General features: G+C 40.4%; 1 protein-coding gene across 1 annotated transcript; it reads right to left on the reverse strand.

Annotated features, from left to right (window-relative positions):
• Positions 1-1136: 1136 nt before the first annotated feature.
• SEC61A1 (SEC61 translocon subunit alpha 1) lies at positions 1137-12158 on the reverse strand. Its single transcript, XM_079316641.1, has 12 exons — positions 12011-12158; positions 10744-10811; positions 10027-10092; positions 9860-9938; positions 8923-9054; positions 8260-8369; positions 7903-8056; positions 7051-7211; positions 6361-6558; positions 5863-6054; positions 4224-4300; positions 1137-3454 (listed from the first exon to the last, which is right to left on the reverse strand). The coding sequence occupies exons 1-12, from the start codon at positions 12135-12137 to the stop codon at positions 3268-3270; spliced, it is 1551 nt and encodes a 516-aa protein (XP_079172767.1). The 5' UTR covers positions 12138-12158; the 3' UTR covers positions 1137-3267.
• Between the last annotated feature and the right edge of the window lie 12366 nt (positions 12159-24524).

Consider the following 24524-nt stretch of genomic DNA (forward strand, 5'->3'; position numbering starts at 1 on the left):
ACCAAAAACTGGCTGAGAAGCCTGTTCCACAAATCATCAGTTTACACTATGGGACTATCCCATCCTGTTATGGGTTACCGCCAGAAAAAAAATCAAGGGAGCACAGTCATAAAAAACTTAGAGTAAAGCAACAATCTTTATAGTTGCAGCCAAAAGGAATTAATTTATTTTTAAATATAAAAACTCAACAACAAAATGCTTGTGAAATTAGGAAAAAAAAGTCAATTTGCTTGCCCTGACAAAATTACACAGAAATAGACCCCAGGAATAAGTGAATGAGATTAAACCAGATAGTTTTTAAGGCTTCATGAATAATGAAAAGAGGGACAAAAGTCAAGTGCCCAGCACTTAAATGCTAAAGAAATTTTCACATGAAACCTGCAGTGCAAATGAAAAGGATATGTGAAGAATTTTTGCACAAAATAACCCAGCAGAAAGATGGCAGATATTGCCCTGGTGCAGGTTCTCATCCAGCTCTCGTGCACATAACTCATCACATCTACAGTAACCTCAATTATTTCTGTGATCATATGTGTGATGACATACTATTCCCATGGCAACCACAGTCACCAGTGCAAGTTTCCTGGTGAAAAACAAAACAGCAAGTGAAAAATCAAGCTGCTGTTTGGAGTGACTTTAAACACAACCAAAATTGTGGCTGAACCTCCTGCATCCAGTAACAGTACTTTCAGTAAATTTGCTTTCAAGTACTAGAATATTTCTGTTCAGGAGGAAGGCAAAACTTTCCCTAAGTTCAGAGATTCAAAGGCCAAAACAATATTGGGAATATCAACAGTTTTGAGTTTTCTTGTCTCAATTATCACACTGCAAAAAACTGGCACTGTATCTCTAATAGAAAGTTATGTTAAAGTCAAGCACCATTACCCCACTCACCTTCCATTACTCATCAGCACCTTTAGAATTGCAACTCATAAAAGAAAAGCCCAAAGGAATGGTCAAGGTTCAGTTATTTGGCAACCCACCACTGAGGAACCTCGGAGCAAATACAAACTGTCTTTATTTCACACTGACACTCTGATCAGGTGTTTTCAGGGCACCACTTTCTCAGTCTCAGTGGGTAACCTTATCCTACAAGTGTTAGAATTGTGACAGTATCCAAGCACCAAAAGCCAAGCTCCAAAGATGTACTTTATTTCATTATAAAGCAGATTTTTTAGGCATTATTTCTTTTTGTGAACATCCACTGTATGGCCAGCAGATCCTGCTTTGAGGAAACAGCTGTTTGATAACAAAGATTTACCACTAGACCACAAAGATACAGATGCACAGAGTAAATGCTGCTTAGACACTGAAGAGCAAATGCTCTAAACTGCAACCAGTTCAAACAGATACGACCAAAAATACAAGTACAGCTCCAGCCCAGCCAGAGCAGCATGCACAGAAGTGGAGTCTTTTATATCAAAACAAAGTTTGCATTGGGCTTCCTGGAAAAACAACAAAAAAATCCCCAAAGCAGAATTATATCAGAACCCTCTCCCTCTCTTTTTAATGCCACTTTTCAACCGTCCCCATTTCACATCACAGTTGTGCTGTGCTGCACTGGTACATTATGAAAAATAGAAAAATGACTGAATGTATATGACATCATAGTGAATGGCTGACAGTGATCATTTCATGGATACTTCATCCCAATTCTTTTATTCCTTTTCCGTGATTCTCTTCCTGGGCATTTGACTTTCATTGATAGGTGCATCTCATTCCACATTTGCAGATTTCCCACGTGTTTGGTACCTGAGCTCAGGGTATTAACAAGGGTTTCTGGATGCCATCTGTGCTCCTGGGTGTGTAACAGAGTCCCACCACTCCAGCAGCAACAGTGACTCACATCCTGTCTGCCCAACATGCAAAAATGCACAGAGCATGTTGATGCAGTGTAATGAAAAGTTCCAGCATTACAACTCCTCCTTCTGGTTTTCATGCTGTCCAATACTGATTGAGGAAAAGCGTATTTACAAGACTCATACACAAATATTTGCATTTGGTCCTAGGCACCTGATTAGTACTGACATCCTAAATTAGAATGGAAAATTAAGTTGTATTCTGGTCCATTACAGCCTTAACTGTAAACTCTCCAAAGTGAAGGTGTGATCTTCAAAAAAGGAATCCCAATACATTCTGAAAGAGTATTTTCCTATGTACCACTCAAATCCATGAGATTATAGGATGGAAAAGCTTTCTACATAAGCCCCTTAGTGAAGTTATCTGACAAGAGTCTAGTATCTAGATCTACAAAAACAGACAAGTAACATCCATTCTTTCCACTCTTTTGTGGTAATGAGACTCAAAATTCACCAGATATGAGTAATGAGATAACATCCTGATTGCTACGAGACCAGAATTCATTATCAAGGAGAGAAACTTCACTCTAGCAAAGAGCACAAGCAGGTTTATATCTAAGCAGCTATAACACTCATTCCTCTCAGCCAGCATCACAACTAGAAGTACAGCCACTAAAGGCAAAAAAGACTAACTAGAAGGCTTTACAAAGTCGGTTTAACCAAGTTTCAAAGTAGCAACTCTTAGGCACAGGTTCTAGCAGAATCTAGATTTACCTGAGTTTTCTGCTTGTGGAGGAGAGGTGGTGGGAAAGGACACATTCCTTTCTTACATAGAAACTTGAAAACAGTCTCAAGCCAATACTCAACAGCTGACAAGGTCTAGTGTAGTAATTACAAGACAAAATACTAGGAAATAGAGATATCATTTAGTTAAAAGAAACAACTGCCTTTCAAATCTGCCATACTGACACAAAACCCCAAACACATGGAACATTTTTTGTGCTTGCAACCATAATTATGGAACTTGAGCATCAGATGGAGAGGTTTTTTTCACCATTACTGCAAAGGAGCTGCAAAAACAAGTTAAATGGAAAAAAATCCCTTCCAAGTATTCATTTAACAAACATTAATTAAAACCTTTAAAGGCTTCAGGTTATGAAATGTGAAAGGGGCTCAAAAATTTTCAGGAGTCATTGAACTAAATCCAAGTCAGAAAGCTGACTCTTCTAACACATAATTAAAAAAAAAATTTCTTAAAAAAATTTTTTGCACATCTTCCTCATCAATTTATAAAATGCAAACAGTATGCTAGAAAAGTTTGAACACAAGGGAATGTGCTTTGGAAACATTATTAAAATATGTGTTTCTATAGAATGACACTATCAAGTTTATGATACTTCTTTTCCCCTGACTGGCTACACTTTGAGAATGTCCCTCCTCTCTTTCCTGGGTCCATGAGAAGCTAAGTTTAGAAAAGAAGAGCTCCCATACTGCCAACTTCACTCTGTTCCTTTACAAAAATTTCAAAGTATTGATAAATGATGGTGACAGCGAGCAGAATTCCAGTTCCAGAGCCAATTGCCCCAAGGAAATCTGCCAGCACAGAGAGGGCACCGATACAGAGCCCACCAAAGGCAGCAGCTGTGGGGATGTACCTGCAAAACAGGAAATGAGAATAGGAAAGGGGCCATTAGAGCTTGCTCAGACAGTGTGAAAAAAGTCATTGGCAGAATACTCTCTTCTCTTGCAGGTCTGCAATCCAAAGTAAGGAACATGCAATAATGTCAGTACACTGGGTAAGAAAATAAAATGCTCAGCCTGACTGGAGAAGGAAAAAATGCTACACTAAGAGAAGTTATTACAGTTCACCATGCAATATTGCACAAATATTAAACTTATGGCTACTGGCTCTTCAAATTGTCTGGACATGACTGAAATCCAAAGTTATAATAACATTAACACAAAGGGTACATAGGTCCTGAAATCTGAAAACCTAGACATCAACCCCTGCCCACCTCTGCACCTAGGAGATTTAATTAACTACTTGTTTCAGAAGTAAGGTCTGTGCAAAAATGGTACTCAAGACTAATAACACATGAAAAATTACAGTAAGAAAATGCTTCTGTAGTAAAGTACACTGAAATGCTTATTATTAGCTCCCTTGAGAAGAGTATATAAATGAAAAAATAGAACAGGAAAATAAAAGGTCCAGAATTTAAGGTAAATTCTTTAAATGCAAGGCAAAAATAAGCTGTACTGTACAAGTCTTCCATTAACGAGATAATATTCTATGTCTCATGCATGTAACATCAAATCTGAAATAATATCTGTGTTCTAGGATCTAGAAAATGGAAGTCAGAGCAAAGGTTGCCATATGTTTGCCCACAACACTTGGCATGAACAGCCAGTGAATATGTAGCTCACCTGTTGAGTTCATGTACCATTGAGGTTTCCCTGTGGCCTCGCATTACCATTTGCTGTTCTTTCAATTGCTTGGCAACCTGTATTGAATCAAGGAATGCAGCAAGTAAGTTTAGTGTCATTTACCAAGGCCATGGGAAGCAGTACTGTGGGAAAACAAAAGTGAGACATTGCAGTAAATGGTGGTGGGGTAGGGGTTCTTTGTATTGTTTTGGGTTTTGGATTGTGTTTCACATCATTCATCTAAGTTAAAAATATCCAGTATTTTAATTTCAGATAAATTACAGTCAGAGGCACTTTTCTACCTGCCAATTATACAAAGCTTTCTGGATAATTCTAATCCTACTGAGAAAAGGAAAATTTAGACACTGGCAGGCTCATACACAATTCAATCCATGTTTTGCCATCTACCCTTCTCCTGATGAGGGTTTTGCAAATGTTGCAAAACCATTCCTTGAAGTGTTCATTCTGTTTCAGTTTCTGTTTCAGTCAACTATTTATTTGTGGAGCCACACTAGAAACTAGACTTAGAATCCCTTCTTGGGACATTATACTTAAACTGGATTTCTGGTTGTACAGGGTTACAGCAGAGCCCTGCAAACACTACTAACAACTGTGGTAACACACTCTAGCAGTGAAGAAGGTGCTCATGACTGACTCCATGCACTGAGAAAACACACTTTCAGATGAGTAAGCTGTCAGTTTTCCACTACACACTGAACATTTAAGTAATGATTTATCAACTTTTATTTCTGACCTTTTTTGCATGAACTTAAAATAATTTTACTTAGCATCAGGAAAAGTGTTAAAGTGTTAAAAACTGTCTGTTGGTTTACTCTGAAATAAAAACCTGACTGTACATGGCTGTGAGTGCCTCCCTGCATGCCTGAGAAGCAGCAAGATGCAAAACCAAAACAAGAGAGGGCTCACACAGCCACAGTAACTGTGAAATTACTTATCTGTTAAAGAATAGATTAAACCATTCCATACAGTTGCCAAACTTCACCTCCTATCTAAAACCACATACTACAAATATATCACAATGACAGCTATTTTCCAACTCAAATTTCAGGATGATATAGTTCCTGAATGTTAAATATCCTGCAGCAAATGGATTTTTTGAGAAATAGTCTCAGGTACATTAATGCACTGCACTTTATTCTCCATTGTCAGTGCTCTCAAGTTAAAAATAACTTCTAGTTAATTCTCCCACAAAGGAAGCTCAGAACTCTCTGAGGCAGGAATGGCTGTCTAAGCTTTATCTGCAAGTTTTTAAGTGGCAACAGTCTTGCACATAGGGCACCTGCCATGTGGCACTGGAAGAGTTTCTACCTCTCCTGTTACCTTTCCTGCTCTCATATTCATCACGTTACTATGTTCTAAATTTCCTAATCCCAATGAAAGCAATTTAAGTTTTGACGTTGTTTGGAAAAGACAGTAAAGAAAACAGGGAAAAAAATACCCCCATTCTGTCTTAATTTTCCCAATTATAAAAAGACATAGTCCCTGTTTACCCAAACAATGAATATTACCAACAAGATTACCAGCAGAACAGCTTTTTCAGAAGAAAGCAGTCTTATTCTTACAACAACCCATCTGTTTTCAACATGTAAGCTTACATAATTTATCATTTTAAACTTACATCTTTGGCAGAGGAGCCAGAGACTTCAATCCATGTCTTGGAGAAGAAAGCACAGGAGCCCAACATAAATACAATATAAACAACTGCATGTACAGGGTCTTCCAATACTGAAGAAAAGGACTCTGGAGGTGACAGGTAATAACAGAGTCCACCAACTGGATAAGCACGAGCAGGGCCTCCAGATGATGTGTCCTGGAAGAAGAAAGCAAGCAGTCAGTCACCAATCTTCTCACTACTTCTTAACCATTAAGCCAATAATTAGAAAAGTTTGTATCACCTTTGTGTCACTTTGCATCATTAATACTGCAGCAAAACACACATTTACACTCATCACAGCAAGCCCTAATTGCATTAATTCAAACAAATCACTAACTTAGGAGTTTCAGTGTGCATAACCACCTATAAAAGTGTGTCTTAATATTCAGAGACCATCTCTTCAATTCCACATTTCCATGGTGCCCTTGTGAAGATATGTGCAAGGTGAGAAGGGATACTCACAGACCAGGTGCCCAGCAGGCTGACCAGCAAGTTGCCACTGAAGCGAGCAGAAAGCATCTGGGAGATGACATACAGGTTTGACACCAGGGCAGACTGGAGAATAATGGGAATGTTGGAAGTGTAGAACAGCTTGATAGGGTAGGTGTTGTACTGGCCCCGGTAGCGAGCAGATTTGATAGGAAGATCCACTCTGAAGCCCTGAAAAGTTTTCAAAAGAAAGTTTCCCATTATATGTGGATGTGAACCCATACCAGAGATCATAAATTGCAAATTCAAGGCCTTGACAGCAACAGAAGAAATCTGCAATCATTTTGTGCAAGTACAAATACTCTGCCCAGAGGGATCTCCTCTCCATGAGGACCCTTCTGCAAAGGGTCTGAAAGCCTACATGGTTGTCTAAACACACACCCACACACAAGAAGGAATGAAAGATTTAGACATCAGAAGAAATCTGAAGTTTCAAAAAGTCTGAACAAAGCATCCAGGAAAAGAAACATTAAAATTTCCTATATTCTTCAGCAACAATTTTCTGTGTGACTACAGTAAGTGTATAATGAACCTCCCCAGGCTGCAGGTATAAAAACGAGCCTTGTGAATATATAATTTCTTGTAGAAGGAAGCTTGAAATTTCCTTAAGAAATTTCAGACCTACTTCCATATAGTTTTACAACCCTCACTATTGCAACTGACCTGGAAGTAAATGACAATTGCAAAGACAAAGATGGTGGCAATCAGGTTCATGAGGTTGGGAAGATTCTGACGGTAAAAGGCCTCTCGGAGAGCTCGGACCTTGTCTGTGCGAGTGGCCAGAAGATGGAACAGAGCAATGATGGCTCCCTCAAATTCCATACCTTGGAAAGGAAAAGAAAAAGTTAGGTGAGCTGTGATTATCACCAAACTTCACTGTTTTGGCCCATTAAGCATATTTCTGAACTACAGGAATGGGATTTCTCTGAGTCTTCTGCATCTTAAGCATGTTCTCAGGCTTTTGTAATGTCACCCTTCATATCAGCAATATTATTCCCAAGATTGTTTTAAAAAAATCCCTTTATAGTGGCCAAGAAACTAAATCATAACCCAGCATGGGATAACTTTATTGGTCTCTAGAAATACTGACAAGCACCAAGTTCTTTCCTTCTGATCAAAAAAGAAAAAAGCAAACTTAGAGAGAAGCATCAGGCTTTCTAGTGTCAGTTGTGGTGAGACACAAGTTATTGTCTGGATTACAGCAAATGGCATAACCTCACATTTGGTCAGTAAGTTGGACAGCAACCATAATACAATGGCAATCTACTACTGGTGACTTTTAATGAAGGTACAGTAAGAAATTCAAGTTCAGTAAGTATCTTGTGACATACCACAAACTAAGAAAAAATGTCTTTGTGCTTGCACTTTGCACACCAGCACCTGCTGTATTAGCAAGATTCACTATACAGCCAAGATGATAACAACAGCATTTGGCATTAAGTTAACAGTGAAAAAAAAAAAAAAAGGTGCCTTTTTGTATAAATTATTGGTAAAGAAAACAGACTGTGCCATTACCTCTCCCAGTGTTCACTGTGGTGGGGCTGAATGCTTTCCACACAATGGTCTCACAGATATTGGTAGCAATGAAGAGAGAGATGCCAGAACCAAGACCATATCCTTTCTGGAGAAGCTCATCCAAGAGCAGAACTATCAAACCAGCAACAAAAAGCTACAGTAATAAAAAAGAAATGAAGCATTAGTTCCATGTCTTTTTAATTTGTTAAAAAAAAAAAATGTATTAAAAGATTAGACTATATGTGAAGAAGCAGGTACACTTGGGCCTTTTTGCTCTGCTCTTATGGACAGCCTGTCCATAAGGCTGATTTTTTGACCCTTTCAGGGGAAGATTAAGTAGAGAAGACTAGAATTTACCTGGATTGTGATAAGCAAGCAGATACCAGCACCCATTTCAGATGGGTCTCCATACATTCCAGTCATTACATACACAATAGACTGTCCAATGGTAATGATCATTCCAAACACTACAGAATAAAAAGAAAAAGTATGCATTTGTCCTGGATATTTATGTCAATGAGCAATTAAAGAAATAGAAATCACTTCTTTGCAGAGAATCTTGGTTTCAGTGGAGACAGAGTTAATTTTCTTTATAGCAGCTGGTAGAGTGCTGTGGTTTGGATTTTCCATGAGAATAATGCTGATAACAGGCTGATGTGCTGTAGTTTCAGTTGTTGCTCAGCAGTGCTTACCCCAAGTCAAGGACTTCTCAGTGTCCCCTGCTCTGCCAGCCAGCAGGTGCACAAGAAGCTGGGAGGGAGCACAACCAGGACAGCTGACCCTAAGTGACCACAGGGATATTCCAAACCATGGAATGCCAGGCTCAGCACACCACTGGGGGGAATGGCCAGGAGGGGCTGATCACTGCTCAGGAACTGGCTGGGCATCCCTCAGCAGGTGGTGAGCATTGTATTGTGCATCACTTGTGAGGTTTTATTTCTCTCTCTCCTTTTTTACAGTTGCTATTGTTATTATTATGTTGTATCAGTACTCTAAACCACCACATGAGCTGCTACTCACATTTCTGGGCTCCATTGAAGAGAGCTCTGTCCTTTGGGGTGTCACCAACCTCAATTATCTTAGCACCTGCCAAGAGCTGCATGATGAGCCCTGAAGTGACAATGGGTGAAATTCCCAGCTCCATCAATGTTCCTGCCAGACACAGGAAGAACAGTGAAACTCAAAGTTAGTTTTTATTAACCTTTACATCACAATGAAGAAGATCTAAAACTCCAAATCTCCACAAATGTAAAAATTCTCAATGATAAGAAAAGTTTGTTAGAAGTCAGTTTGATATATAGTACTCCTCAGTATTTCAAAAATACTGTGTTCACTGAAAAAGACTTTTGCTGTCAAGAATAGATTTACTCTGCATAAAAAAAAAAGTATGAGATAAACTGATAGTTCAAATGACACAGAATGATAAAGTGAACTCAGAAAGCAGTCACCATTTTTAATTCATAGCTGCATTAGAAACAGAAATTCATATAAACTATCATGAATTTTAACCTTCATACCTGCATTAGAAAGCCTGTACAAGAAACTGAAATTTACATAAACTACTATGCATTTCAATCTCAAAAAAGTTACCCAGGAAACCACAGCACTCAAGGAATATGATTATGAAACACAAATCACAAATCTTGAAGTTGCAACAGCAGCAATGCAGGTAATTGGGAAATGTCTCTTCCCTAACCATTTCCCTCAAAGAAGAAAAAACAGCTCAATTTTTGTGCATATAATAGATTGCACACAGTCAACCATAAACTCAATTTGAACAGAAAGTTGTGCCTTTCCCAATGCCACACTGGTTTATGACTTTAAATAATATAGAAAAATTACTTTTTACTCTTCAGTTTTTATATTCATTACAATGGAGCAAAATGTAAGCCCAAGACCATTTTGATTCATGTCAAAAAAAAAAAAAAAAAAAGCTTATCTGAAAGTCTGGCCATACCTCTATTTGATGCCAAAATCACTCTCATCCAGTAGAAAGGATCTGCAGAGTCTGATGACATAATTCCAAACAAAGGAATCTGCATTTCCAACCAAGAGATTAAATTAGGGACTTCATAGCATGCTTTAAACATTTTAGCTCTTCCTTAAAAAGGGAAGGAAACATACCTGGCAGCATACTAAGAAGATGAAGAGTGTGATAGCTGTCCATAGTACTTTTTCCTTAAACTGAATCTAAAGGGAAAAAACACAAAACCAAAAACCAACAGATGATAAAGTTGTTAAGATAACAAGACCTAGTCCATCAAGCAAACTTTCATAGTAGCACACTTGATTTTCTTGTGGAGCAAACAAGAACACCCTAAAGAAAATAATGTTCTGTTCATCCCTTTCATCCCACATAAAACCAAGGAAAGCTACAAAGCTTTATTCAAAATTTAATCCAAATAAACAAGCTTATGTCAATGCAATGTAATTCTAGTACTTGCACAGAAATGAGTCTTACATTTGTATGAGTAAGAGCTTATGATGAGAAAAAAACAGTAACAGAGAGCAGCTTATTTTAGCAAATAATCTTAGATTAGAGTGTATGAAACAAAGATTTTCAAGCTGCTGCTTTAATTTACTCTAGTTTGCACTTAAATCTGAACTGCCTTCAACATCTCACCATGCACTGCAGTGGCATAAACAAATCTGCCCAACTGCATTTATTCTTGCACAACCACATCCACAGGAGATGCACCTTACAAGCACTCCACTAACAACAACTGCACCTAAAAGTGCTGCTCTCCCATCAGGGAAGAAACCCCAAATCCCACAAATGCAAACTCCAAACATTTTATATCACACAAATATAAACCTAGGAAGAACATTTTATTAACCTACCTTCCGTTCTGGCTTTTGAATTTCAGGCAAGATAACACAGAATGGCTTGATCACTTCAAGAAATTTTACTGTACAGAAATAAGTTAAGAGACAAAGTGAACACACAGATACAATGAACACTGGAAAAAGCCCAAGCTGAATTGAAATGGGCATGTACCCTATATCATAAATTTCCCCAGTTCTGGGGAAATTTGGGTTGGTTAGTTTGGGGGTTGGGGTGTGTTTTGCATTATTAAATTCTTATCTGTTCTCATCACATAGAGATTCAGCGAACACATTTTAAGTACAATATGGAATGGGAACAGAATTAAAGAAAGCCAAGTGTTTCCCCATTTCACTGATGAGGTTCACAGCACCAAAAAGCCTTTGCCATTGCTTTACATGAGTTTATCAACACTCTTGGACTTTTACTTGATGGTAGTTTATCCCTAGTCAGAAATTAGAGGAAAAAAGAGCCTTGGATATCACACACACATTACTTTTGAGCCACACAGCTTAAGAATTACTACACAGTTTTGGGCCATACAGCTTAACATGCAATTCCAGAAGCATCAATTCAAGTTAGTCTACAGAACATTTCATGTCATGATCCCTTCCAAAAAGACACAGCCTCAAATCAGAAGTCTTAAAATAAGCATTTAATTAAGAAGGGATTTGCAAAGTCACAAGTTGTCCCATAAGCAGAGAGCTCTGAATTTGAAGAAAGGTTAATTCTAAATCTGCTAAGACAAATCTAAGGCTGCACCCGTATTTTGGACTGATATGAACTAAGAAGAGTATAGCAGTACAAAACTGGGATTACTGGTGCCTTTCCAGCTTTTCATGGAAGGCAACTTAGTAACGATTTAAGACCAGCCCACAAAAGACATCTTCTTAATTTCAAACGATTACGTCTGAAAAGTTACAGACCGCGATATTCAGTTTAATGCAAATCACGGCTCTCTCCAACATCGACAGTAACACAGCAATCGGCTAAGGCGCTTTCCAAGCAGCTTTTTCTGCAGATTCCCTCTGAAGGGATGGCTCCGGGGTGCAGCCACAGTTTGTAACTCCCTCTGGCAGCGTCCCTGGAAGGGTCATGCCCGAGCTGACACCCCGCCGCCCCCACCCCGACACCGCGCCCGGCTCCCTCAGCCGGCACGGGGCGCACGGCGCCGGTTCCTTCGCCGGGATGAGCTGCCAGCCGCGGGAACGGCGCTTTCCCGGCCCGAGGAGAGAAGCAAGGGCCCAGCGGGAGCCGCTGAAGCGGGGGGTCCCCGGTACTCACTGCCCATGGCGGCGCCGGCCGAGCAGCAGCGAGCGGCGGCGGCGGAGGAGGGACACGTCAGGCTCCGAGCGCGGCCGCCCCCTTCCGCTTCCTGCCACGCGCCGCGTCCGCCGCCGCCGCCGCGCATGCGCCGGGCCCTGCCCACACAGCCCTTCGCCTACAACTCCCATCGTGCTCTGCGGTCACAGAGAATGATTACTTCCGTGGCGGCGCGCGGCTTGCTGGGAGTTGTAGTCTTGCGCCTCCTGCCATCTTGATGTGGTATGGGACTGGCTGCTGCGTCAGGTTTTGTGGAGGAACGCTACCAGAAAGCATAGCGTTGGTTTAATAGATTTCAACAGATAAATACATGAATAAAATTCGTTTCCTGGTTAAGTGTTTTTGTAGCAGGTCATTGCAGGCTTTGCTCTGCCGTGAGATCTCGTTGCAGCCCTCATACACCAGTGTGTCAACCATTAGAAAGAGTGGCTTTGTCTAGAAGCCTCAGCTGCCTGTGCCCGCTCAGAGTGTGGTTCTGTGGACTCTGGTCAATGCAGATACAAGTGGAGAAATATTCTGCATACCTTAGATCTCTGGAGAAATTACTCTGCTTATCTCACACAAGTTTTTGGTGAGACAAATCATCCTCCAGAGGTGTTTATCTCCATTTTTATAGAGGGAGCTAAGGTGATAACTTCAGCTGTATTTTAGGTGTCTGATGTCAGACAGCGGCAGGTTCATTGTCCCACAGTCCCTGCCTGCCCCAGGCCGCGTGTAGCACACCCAAATCCAGCTGAGCTTTAAAAAAAAATGAAAAATTGGTGAAAATGTTTGAAAAACAAGAAAAATGAAAACTTTGGGCTACGTGTCAAGGAAATCATTGTGTCACTCTGCAGCCAGGCAGGGAAGGTGCAGACAGTGGCTGATTGTTTGAGGTGTTTCTTTCCCAGAACCTCTCAATGTTCTGGGTGTTTTCCAGGCCTCTGCAGGGGGAGTTATCAGCAGTCTGAAAGGGAAGGTAAACAGAAGCCAAGGGAAAGATTAAAGCAAACAGAGGTGCTAATACAAAGCAATTAAAGTCAGTGTGTGCACTCTATAAAACGCCTGACGGCTTCACAAAATCTCCCTGATAATTTCTGAGCACTTAGGTATGCTTTGATTATTTCATCCCCACTTTTCTGAGATGAATTTAAAAGACCAGCCCTAATTCCTGTGTAATTTTTTTCTTTTACTGTTTTTTTTTTTTTTTTTTTAATTGTTGGACTGTATATTTTCCCTTCTCCAGGTTTCTGAAGCCATGTGTCTTCTCTGTGAGTTATTGAAGACATCTCCCAATGGGTGTGGGGATGTTTTAGTTCTTGTCCAGGGTTGCTTATTTCAAAACATCCAGTTTATTGAAACTGATTTTATACTACACATTTCTAATTAGACATAAAGCAACTGCTTTCCAACTGATGTGCTGCCTTGCAGAGTTGATTCAATAATGTTTTGACTTAGTAATGTGGACACTGTGCTGGTTTATCAGAGCTGGTAAGTGGAAAAGGGAGAATCAGCAGTGGATTGATGGTTAGAAACATGCAATGAGATGCCAGGATTTGCACAGTCACGTATGCTTTTTGTGCTAATAAACTTTGTGCCATAAGAATAGAGAAAAATATTTAATAGTTTGTTACTTGCATGGCTCACCTGTCAGACTTCTTATATTCCTGGTTTTATTTTTTTAAAATAATTTTAGATAATAAGATAATTTGGCTCTCTGCTGTAAAAAAAAAAAAAAAAAAAAAGTATAATTACACAGAATTGTCTACTTAGGGAGGATGAAAACTCATTAGATTTTGCCTGCCTCTCTATATTGTCCATCCTGGGCCTGAACAACTTCACATTTTGAGTGAAGAGGGTACAGTCCTACAAGTGAAATGTGCTGTTGATATTCAGTTCTAGGTAGAAAAAATCATTGGTGAAAGCAAACTTTTCTTGGATCTTACAGTGATAAAAAAAAAAACCAAACTGTTTTGCCAACTGCAGTAAAAATATACAGGGAAGGGAGACAAGTTCAGCTCTTTTGTATGATCAAGTGTCACTGCAGAAATGAAGAGCAAAAGAAACTGAAGATACAGTTCTCAGGGCATTGTCACAGTAAAGCCATGTGAGACACTGAGTCAAATTTTGGCCTGGTATGACTCCCTGACCTTGACAGTTTTTCCTGGGAACTATTTTGGCAGCCAATTTCAGACAGTGTGACAAAAATAGAATTTTATACACTAGGGCTGATTTTACACTGGTTTGGAAGCACCTACAGTAGGAGGAGGAGTCAGTGTGGAGTGGTGCCAGCTGGTACAACTGGAATGATGATGATGAAGAGGAGGAGGATAGCCTGTAATTAATAAACTGCTCTTTATAGAACAGCAACATCTGAGAAGCAGACGTAGATTTAAAACAGCTTGTTCTTTTCATGTTTTGATATTCTTCTTCAAACCAAATCAGACTCTCTTATATAACCAAGCTAATCCTGCTTGAAATAATGTAATTTAGGACCATTAAAATCATTAGTATTCACTTACTGGCACTGAAGTTTGTTAGCCAGTGTGTTCCACTGTTTTACACAGTGCAAATCTTCAGCTTTTACTGCAAAATTATATATCTCAATGTACCTCTATTGCATTAGTGCAAAGCTGACATTTAATTACTGCTTTTCAAATCAAGCTTTGCTCTGTGGCATCTGACTACAGATGTAGACTTAATTGTGCTGAATTGTACACTGATGCAAACAGCAAAGACTACATTATTGCTGCAATAGCCAGAGGTAAAAAGCAGAAAATGGGGGCAGAGAGTAGAAATGGGGAGACCAGCATAAATTAATTTGTGTCTTCCTTTAAATGGTTCCTTTTTGTTCTAGTAATTGCTTGCAGAAACCAGCTACAACCTCTCATTGAAGAAATCACATTTTTCACATCTGTGACTTGCTCCCTCCCTGTTCCCACACCAGTACAGTTCATCAGTGTGCCACTGAGGAAAGGCCTTTCCTTAGCAGGGAGGATGGAGGAGTCCTTCCAGCTGGTGGGATGCTGGTCTCAGAGCACCTGTGGGCTGGGATGGCCAGAGGGCATTACAGAGCTGTTGTTTGCACACCTGTGTGAGTGCACACACACATGGATGTTCCCCTTGCCAAACAAGGCTAGCTCATATTTGTAGCATCAGTCTGCAAGAGGGGTCCTGGCCAGCTGTAGCCCTGCATGGGCTGGCTCTGTTTAGCTGCAGTGTTTGTATTCAGCTCTCTGCCAGTAGTTGTCTGTGTAACCACAAGGTGGAAGAGCTGCTTTATTTATGGTGCCTTCTCAGCTAGCATGAAATGCACACAACTGTGCAGGCAAGTTTTATTACTGTCATTATTTAATTGTTATAGTACATCAATGCCCAAGGGCCACTTTCAGGACCAGAAGTCCTTGTGTTAAGTGTAATATGATGCAGTCTATGGTCCTGCATGGAGCTTCCTGCAGACAGATCCCTGGGCCCCACATGGTGCTTCAGGAGATTCTGTGACCTCTGTGCAGAGTACAGCTGTGCTGTGAGTTCCCCTAAAAGTTCATGACGTGGTAGCTCCATGAGATCCTGCTCAGATGGAGCAGCTGCATCTCCAGTGCTCTGGCAGAGTGTTCCAGGGACCAACCACAACTGTTACACACTTGACATCCTCTTTGCCTGCCACCCCCAGGCTGTCTCTCAGGCTGTTTGACAGGTGCTTGTTAGATGTCCCTAAAGATTTATTTAGCAGGTAGATGGGCTCTAGAGGTGGTAGCACGTGTGAAACAAGGTCTCTAAATGGAAGCTCATGATCTGAATGACAACTGAGCACAGACATAAGGATGACCTTCAGGAAACCCTGAGCAGATAACATTCCTAAAGTAAATTGTTCACTACTAACCTAAAATGGACTTAGCTGGTAGCTCCTTTCAGCCAATAGCCAGACTCCATTGATTTCCACAGAGCTAGCATTTCCCTTGGAGTCTGTAATCAGGAGACAATCTCCCAGCTTGGCTGAGGAGCCCCAAGCAGCTGCCAGTTCAAGTGGTGTTCCCCAGGGCTCCACACCAGGGCCAGCTCTGCTAAATACCTTCATCAAAGATATCATCTGCTGAGGGGGTAGAGGGCACCCTCAGGAAGTTGCAGATGACACAAAGTTTGGTGGGAATGTTGATTGTCAGAGAAGACACTACAGAGGGATCTGGGCAGGCTGGACTGATGGGCCAAGGCCAATTGCATGAGGTTCAACAATTGTGAAATGCTGGGCCCTGCTCTTGGTCATTTCATACCTGTGCCCGTTTGGAGAAAAAACTCTAAATTCAATATCTAAAATGAGATATCCAACCCACTGATTAAATAGAATACATCAAATGAAGTAAGCTTAACTTCTCCACCAGATATAAGTCCAAAATTACAATGCACTAAAGCATTTCCAGTATCATTATCAGGACATGAGAGGTTAACTGAGTATCTTGCTACTGCTTTGCATGAAATGTTTTGAGTCCTGAACTCCTGTTATGACTTACACCTCTATTTCTCAAATTTGTTCACCCAGGTGTTCCTAGAACATCATTTTATTCGATGTATTTATGGCAGTGCTTAATAAGGTACCTAAAATACTCTATAACACTGTACCTTTAACGAGCCATACTCCCTGCTGGCAGCATTACAGCAGTGCTTTCTCAATAATGAGGATCCTGATTTCTGCCTCTGATAAAAAAGACCTTCTATATAGCACACACTTTGTGTAGCACAAAGAGTCAGTGGCTAAACCCTGATCTTGTCAAAGGACAACAACAAAACTGCAGGAGGAGTATTGTTTCATCCTGCATCTTCACATGAAACCTCAATATTTCAAGTAGAAGCAAAAGATAATGTGTAGTTTTGAGAACAGCTCTATTGATTCAGAAAAAGCCCTGTAATAAAACTACCTTCTGTTTGCTAAACCATGTCATGAAGGGGACAAATTATGACAAATTATGATAAAATTATGCAGATCAACCAACAAAGTCAGACAGATACTTACAGTTCATGCAATATGAGCAGTTGAAATATATTCAAGAAGAATGAAGTGGTTTTGCACCCTTCCTTGAGGGATGCAGTGTTGGTGGCTGCTGGCCACAGCACTCCAGACTGGATTGATAATGGCTGGTTCTGCCTGCAAATTGTACCTGCTCATGGTGAGCCCATGGGTGAGTATCTCAGCAAGACTGAAAGGCCTGCAGCTAATACAAGGTTAAAGTCTCTGTGCCGTCTGAATGCCTCCCATGCATTCTCTTCCAGCTTCTTTAAGGTTTCAGAAGTCTTCAGCATGTTTTTTTAATATTAAACCTCTCCTCCCCCCATAGATTAGTTGTTTTTCATGCCCTACTTGTTTTTCTGTGGTTTATCTAATTAGATTCTATAAAAAATTTACAATAGAGCTAACTAAACCAAGTGTTTTCGTCCTTCTAGGGATTAATAACTAGCTTTTACTTTTATGATCTGTTTTTCAGTCATCAAACTATTGACCTGGAACTATTGTTTAAAAAAACCCAAAAAACCAAACAGTGTTTGGAACATTGAGGAAAAAAGAGCATGCCTTGCAGATACTGATGCCAATTTCCCTTAAGGGCCTATAGACTAGTAACCAGATACATATAGCTCTGATAATAGACTAATTTACATAAAAATCACTGCCAGCTTGATTGTAACATTCCCCATGTGGAAATTGACCAGGATTGGAAATCACAGCTGTTAACCTGAGAGCCTTTACACCTTTGCAGAGACAGCTTTTGACACAGACTCTTAATTTCATTTAGAATTTTTTTTTAATGCTTCATATTTTTATGAAGCATGAGCAAAACTACCTTTCATGCTGCAACCACATTGGACCTGTATTTGGGAATGAGAACATACCAACAGAGGATGTTTTTTGGTTTTCAAGTCAGCAAATCTTACCTGACACTGGGCCCCTCTAGTCCAGCTGGAAAGTTCTGACAGTAGCCAAATAACAAGGTGAACATTGGACTTCTGGATCAGCAGTTGTTTTTGAAATCAGTGTTTGAATATTGAATTTGAATAACCTCATGCACACAGGGCTATGGAGTTCCATTCCCCTCTTGCACACAAAGCTGTACTGGTGGGGTGCACACAGAGTGAGGCTGAGCTCTGCCTGTAGCTGCACAGCTTTTTCATGCAAATTAAACCTGTAATGCACTGACATTTCTACATGCAGTAATTATCATGTGCATGCTTGAAAAGAAAATGCTGTACATGTAAAATTCTGCTTTTGATCCTGGAATAGAACTGATTTCTGTTTATTTTATGGATATTTGAAGCTCTTGCTGAATAATTCTGTGATTCTTTCAATTTTGGTCTCTTGACAGCATCAGCTTTTAAATCCAAACTCTTTGTAAACTACCTTTTGAGCAACTGTCTTTTTCTTCCTTCTGGAATTCTGAGCAGCAGCAGAAATTCATCAAGTAAATTATCTTCCTGGCTTTAAAACCAAAGCTGAAACCTGAGCTGTTCTGTTTGGTACGTAGTGAATGGGCTTTGATTTGATTTTTATTGTATTTCATTCAAACTTTATTATAAAACATCTCCCAGGGACACTTGCATGAGAAACACTTTGCAAGTAAAACAGCATTGTATTTCCAGTCTCCCATTTTTAAAGGTTATTGTAACATTTTTGTCATGCTTGCTTACCTCCATAATAATCCCCTGTATGGCAGACAGCTGCAGCAGTTAGGTCATAGAGCTAGATGTCTCTGTAGGTTTTTCTAATGGATTTTTTTCCCCCCACTACAAAAGGGTTTCAATGTGTCATTAACCCAGTGACCAGCAGTTCTGCAGGCAGACTGTGGGCTGTCCCCAGGCAGCTATATTTCCAGTGTTCTCTGACTCCAGTTTTGTCTCAGCTGATTTACTGATGTGGAATTTGGTGTAGATTTGAGATCCGTCAAAAAACTATTATGGTTTAAATTGAGCAGATGATCTTTATGGATGGTTCAACAGTGGGTTTTATGTTGGTCCTAATGCTCGGTTCCTTTAGAATTTATCCACCCATATTTTTCAGTGGAACTATGGTGACTTTCAGCAGATGGATAATTTCAGATTTGGATTCAGGTTGGGCGTACAAAATGTTTTCTAGAGATATCTTTCTTTGTAAAAATTGCAGTTTTAATCCAAACTAGATATAAATTACAATATATCACTCCTTTTTATTGACTTTTGATTACTATTTATCTCTCAATCTCAGAGAAGGCTTTTTAAAATGCTAACATTTAACAGGCTTGGTTTGATCCTGCTTCAATTTCCATCATTGGTCAAAGATCCTGCTGGGTCACATCCTCTGAGTAGACATCCCTGTAGACCTCCTAATGCACTTTATAAAATGCATCCAGTAAATCCAATAACAACAGAAATATGATTAAATACACAGTGAACACATGGCTCCAAAAAATAGCAAGTTATAGCTTCGCTTTGAATTTTTACTTACAAAGATTTACTTTCCTTGTGAAAGTAGGCTATATAAATCTTTATCAATATTTACTCAGCTCAGCTAGGGAAATAAACCAGTAACTACACCCTGATCTGTGGAATATCAGAGAAGTACAAACACATTAAAGTCCTTCTTAAATACAAGTGGGCAGGATGCTGGCCAACTAGGAAGAGCAAGAGAATTGCTAACACGCCTGAGTTTTACAGACATGCCAAGAGGCTTAGCAGCCTTTAGTGAGCATTGCTGTTACAGCAGCTTGCCTGAAATAAGAAACAAAGAAATCAGATTAAAGACTGAGCTGCTTAGGGCAGCAGCATTAGTATGGCAAATTTCCTGGGAAGAGAGCTGTGATTTTGGGCATCAGATGGCTGCTTTATGCTGCAGTGCTGGGTAGCAGTGAATTCAACATCCCTCCTAAAAAAACTCAGAACAATAACTGTCAGGAAGTTTTTATTATCTGTGAATACTGGAACGAGAGTAAATTTCCTGTCCTGTGGTTTTGTTCATCTGCTATTTGGCATCTTTGTGTAAGAGCCCAAGAAGCCATCAAGCAGCAAGCTATTAATGCACCAGCTATGACAAGGCTTTGGAGCAATTTCTGTCTTTGTATAGCTTTGACTGTGTGTCCCCTCTGAGCCCTCCAAAGAGCTGGCTGTACAGTGGGCTGGCTCCAGAGCTGAGGTGAATGCTGGTGCATCAGGGCACGCTTTGATGAGTGAATTTTCAAGTGGCAGTGCTGGCACAAGCAGCTGCTGTGCCACACACCCCTTAGTGAGCACTTGTTCTCAGTGCCTCTCTCTGTGCTGTGCTGGTATAAGCAATTTGTAGCTTCGTGGCAACATGGACTACAAAATGATCTGGCTGCAAAATGCTTTTTCAAATCCTGCAGATGATCTACAGATTTAGTCTTTTTTATAGTCATTTAGGAGTTCTGACTGCAGCATGAGTGAATACCTTAGTTAGCTTCAGCTAAGCCTGATAATTAATGAGAGCAATGAGCATGTAACAGCTTGGGCTTCAGCTTGGGCTGTCCAAGCCAGCTAGAGATCACACTGAACTGCTCCAACAGCTGGCACCTGCACTATTGAATCTTCACTGCTAATCATTACATCTGCCTTGGGTACATCTATTCAGCTTAAAATCACATCTCACAGCAGCAAGATGGCCATAGCTTTGCCTACATGGAGGGGTGTTCCTGCTAACAGAAGAAGGAAGGTGGAATCAGACACCTTTAAAAGTAATTTTTTCTTCTTACTTTTTTATCTTCTTACCTTTCCCTATACACTCTATCATGTACCTGTGGACTATTTAAGTAGTTAAGTGCATAACACAACCTTAAAATGAGTCATTACTGAAGGATGCTCAAGGAATAAGCAAATTAAGAACCCCTTAATTTTTACTTAGTTTTATTTAATTTAGTAGCTGAACAAATAGATTGACTCATCAATATTGTAGGACCCTTTTATGCATATTCTGTAGGTGACTCCTTGGTGCAGCAGGGCCTTTTAGTGGCTGGTTAAATCAGTCATAGATTTGTTACAGAGGTCCCCAGAGAGCTGAAGCTTTCCTATAAAACATGTGGTAGATCATCTAAATTCAGGTCTCAGTTACCCAGTAAATCTACTACAGTTCTGCAGAGCACCTTCTCCTTTTTTTTTTTTCTGTTCCACTGCAACTAAGTGGCATATTTTATTAAATCAGTTCTGCTTTGAGAAAAAATGCAGTTCATTCATCCTTCTAATTACTACTGTTCAAATTTAGCCTCAATTAGTGACCTCTCAATTTGCTGAGATTGGTTCTGCCTGTGTACAAGTGAGACTGGCTATGAAGGTACATGTAATAAGCCTGCATGCCTTCTTCTACTTAGCACATCAACAATTAGATGTGTGGTGTTGCTTTTCTATGAAAGAGTAAACAAAATGTCCTTGCTGGCTGCAAACACCCAATCTCTCCTTTCCCAGAAAGGTTCAGTTTCTGAATGCTATGGACAGATGTGCTACCAAAAATCAAGGTGAGAGCAGTGCATCAGTGTTGTTGTTCCACCACTGTGTAACACTTTCTGATATGTGGAGCTCAATATAACATTACAGATGTGAGCCACTCCCTCTAAACACACCAAGGCAGACCCACAAAATGAATAGGGATGTGTTGTTAGAACTGTTTCACATGGGTGAGCCTGGGTGGAGAGACCAGATGCCCAAAAGTAGTAAATGGAGTAATTGAACTCAAAACACACCCCAGAGGTTCAAACTTCTGATCAGTGCTCTAGATACAAGACATGTCTCTGTGATCCTCCTCCTCATACTGAGAAGCCTGCAAGAGCCTATTGAATGGGTATTATAGCTTTTTATGTTTGGATTCAGCAGTTGTTTCAGCCACGTTTGAAAGGAATGAGTCAGGAATTTGTGTATGTGGGAAGTGGTTTCCTCTCACATTACTGCATGTATGGATGAAATACATTTCCTCTACTATGAAGCTGCTGAATGGCAAAATAAAGTCGTGCAGCTGACTGGCACTTTAGTGGCTGTACTTGGACCCTGATAATGAAAAGCCAGTGGCCTTGGGAGGCTGGTTTGGACAATGCATTCCATAGGAAATCTGGTGAAATCACTTATATTGTTATAAAGTATGACTAGAAAAGGGCAAAGTGGAGAAAAAATACCAATATTAAAACCTGATAAATTAGAGACCCAGTTCTTTAGTGAAAACTGGCCTAGCTGAAAATGCAGGAGGAAATCTGGCTTTAAGACGTGAGCTATAATGCAATAATGAAGGCGCCTCCCTCTGTGCTTCAGGCAGTTTTTGTAGCAAGCAGTGTTCAGGAATCAGAGATAATGATAATGGCTTGTGCCTGCAGTCATTGCAGCCATGGCACGCACAGTATGGGAGGCATTTACTGTCAAACTCACCAGCACCATGCAGAGAGATGGCAGCAGGGCTGAGAGGAATGCAGGTCACCTCCCAGCCACAACCACAGCCACAGCATCTGCAGCATCGCAGAGCAGGCAGGTTTCATCTGGTATGACAATGAATATGAGCAGAATCTGGGCTGGGGCTAGGACCTGCCCAAAAATGAGTGTCCACAAATCCAAGGAGCTGCTGTGATCTTGCTTTTGTCCTTCAAAGCTGGTTTGATGCTGGAGCAATGGGCTTCTGTAAGGGCTGGGGAACACCCCGAGTGGCTGTTCCCAACCTCTGGGGAATTGAAGGACAAACAAAGGAGTTTAAGGACTAGTCAGATAAGTGGGCTGAGGAAGAAATGGGATGAGGGGAAGGGAAGAAGAAGAGACTTGCATAAAGCTTTTGAGAAAACTGAGGAGAAAACTTCTGAGGAGAGTGCTACAGCCAGCAAAAAATTGGACAAGAAAGAAGAAATAGGAGAGTATTTAAGTCCCCATTTGTTCCTTAGCTCAGCAAGGAATTTAAGGATCTTTTTGACTTGAATCCCAGAATAGTTCCAATTATTTAAAGACCAACACTTTTTTAAAGTGCTTTGATGAGCTAGGCAGAAGACAGAGTTGCCAGGTATGTTTCATAAAAATAATCTTACTGCTGTCAGTAAAGAACTTCTAAAAATAATGTTATACATATGTATATAAAATACATAGGACATTGTGGAACACCTAAAGATAAGGTTTGAAGGTAATTCCTTAGGCAAGGTAGGGCAGCTTGTCAGGAGCCACAGCTCCACACTGTGCTGGGTCCCTCCAGCAATACAAACACTCAGCCCCAGCCTGGCCTGTGCCATGGGTGCAGCCAGGGGTGATGAGTGAATCACTCCATCAAACACCAGGCAGGGCAGTACACACTGAGACATTCACTGAGGCAGAAGGAAAGTGTACTTCTGCCTGCTTTCCATGTATATTTTTGTCATTTCCAAATATTTCCTTTGCTTTCAACCTCTATATGTCAAACGATAATAAATTGCAAATGTACTAGTTCCAGCTGAGCACAACTGGGGGTGAAATAGCTTTTCTTTGAAGCTGGAGCTAGAGTCCACTTGAAAAGCTGTAGGGAGAGCTACAGACATTTGCAAATGAGAACTGAATTTCTGACCAGGTGATTCAAAGCATTGTGATTCATGAGACTTATTTTCAGAGGAGCTACATAATCCATTAAGAGAGCAGCCAGTGAAATGGACCACCCCTGTGGCTAAGACAGCAATCACTAGGTAAACAGCTTATTAAAATCATGTCATTATCTACCAAATCAGCAGAAAAGCAGCATAGATCCTTATGAATATATCTTAACATTAAAAAAAATCTTGCTTTTTTTATTTTTTTCACTGATTGATACATGATCATGGATCTCAGTACATATCTCAAGTAGAGGGAAAAAAGGATCAGGATCAGGATCCAGGGCCAAATCCTTTTACTTCTGAACGGTCCCTAGGAAGAGATGGTGAGGATCATTCATCCCACCTTGGCTCCACCACATGTTGTAACACTCTGGGAGCACTTCCCATCTCTGTTATCAGCCTCTTGTTTTGATGCTCCCTCAGCCTCTTACCTGGAGCATGTTTCAGAGTGCTGGTAGAAGATTGATGGCTCTGTATGCACCAAGGCAATTTTTTGGCAAATCAAGACTTCTGAGGTGCAATGTGTGTCTGCTGGAACACAATACAGACACTGCCCCATAAATTTCAATATTGCACACATGAAAATGTGTGTGTGTGTGTTTGCATGTTGTGGGCAGAAGGCAACCAACCCCAGCAGTGCTGTGTGAGGATGAGTAGTAAGATGCCTGGTGCTTTCCTGTTTGACCATATGTATGAAAACAGGCATGAGAAATCTGCAGGGATCTTTGTGAAGTCAGTTATCTATGGACAATTTCAAAATAAAACATTGGCTGGGGTTAAAAATTGAGAGCTTCAATTAGCTTTTTGTAGTATTTCTTTTGTTTGCTTTATTCCTTGTGTGTAACATGACCATCTACCATTCCAACACTTTTATTCATGTATGGGAACTAATGAAGTACTTCAGCACTTCAAGTGAAACTGCTTTTGCTTCATAACCCCCCCACTCATTT

Source organism: Erithacus rubecula (genome assembly GCF_903797595.1).
Source record: "Erithacus rubecula genome assembly, chromosome: 13".
Lineage (NCBI taxonomy): Eukaryota > Metazoa > Chordata > Aves > Passeriformes > Muscicapidae > Erithacus > Erithacus rubecula.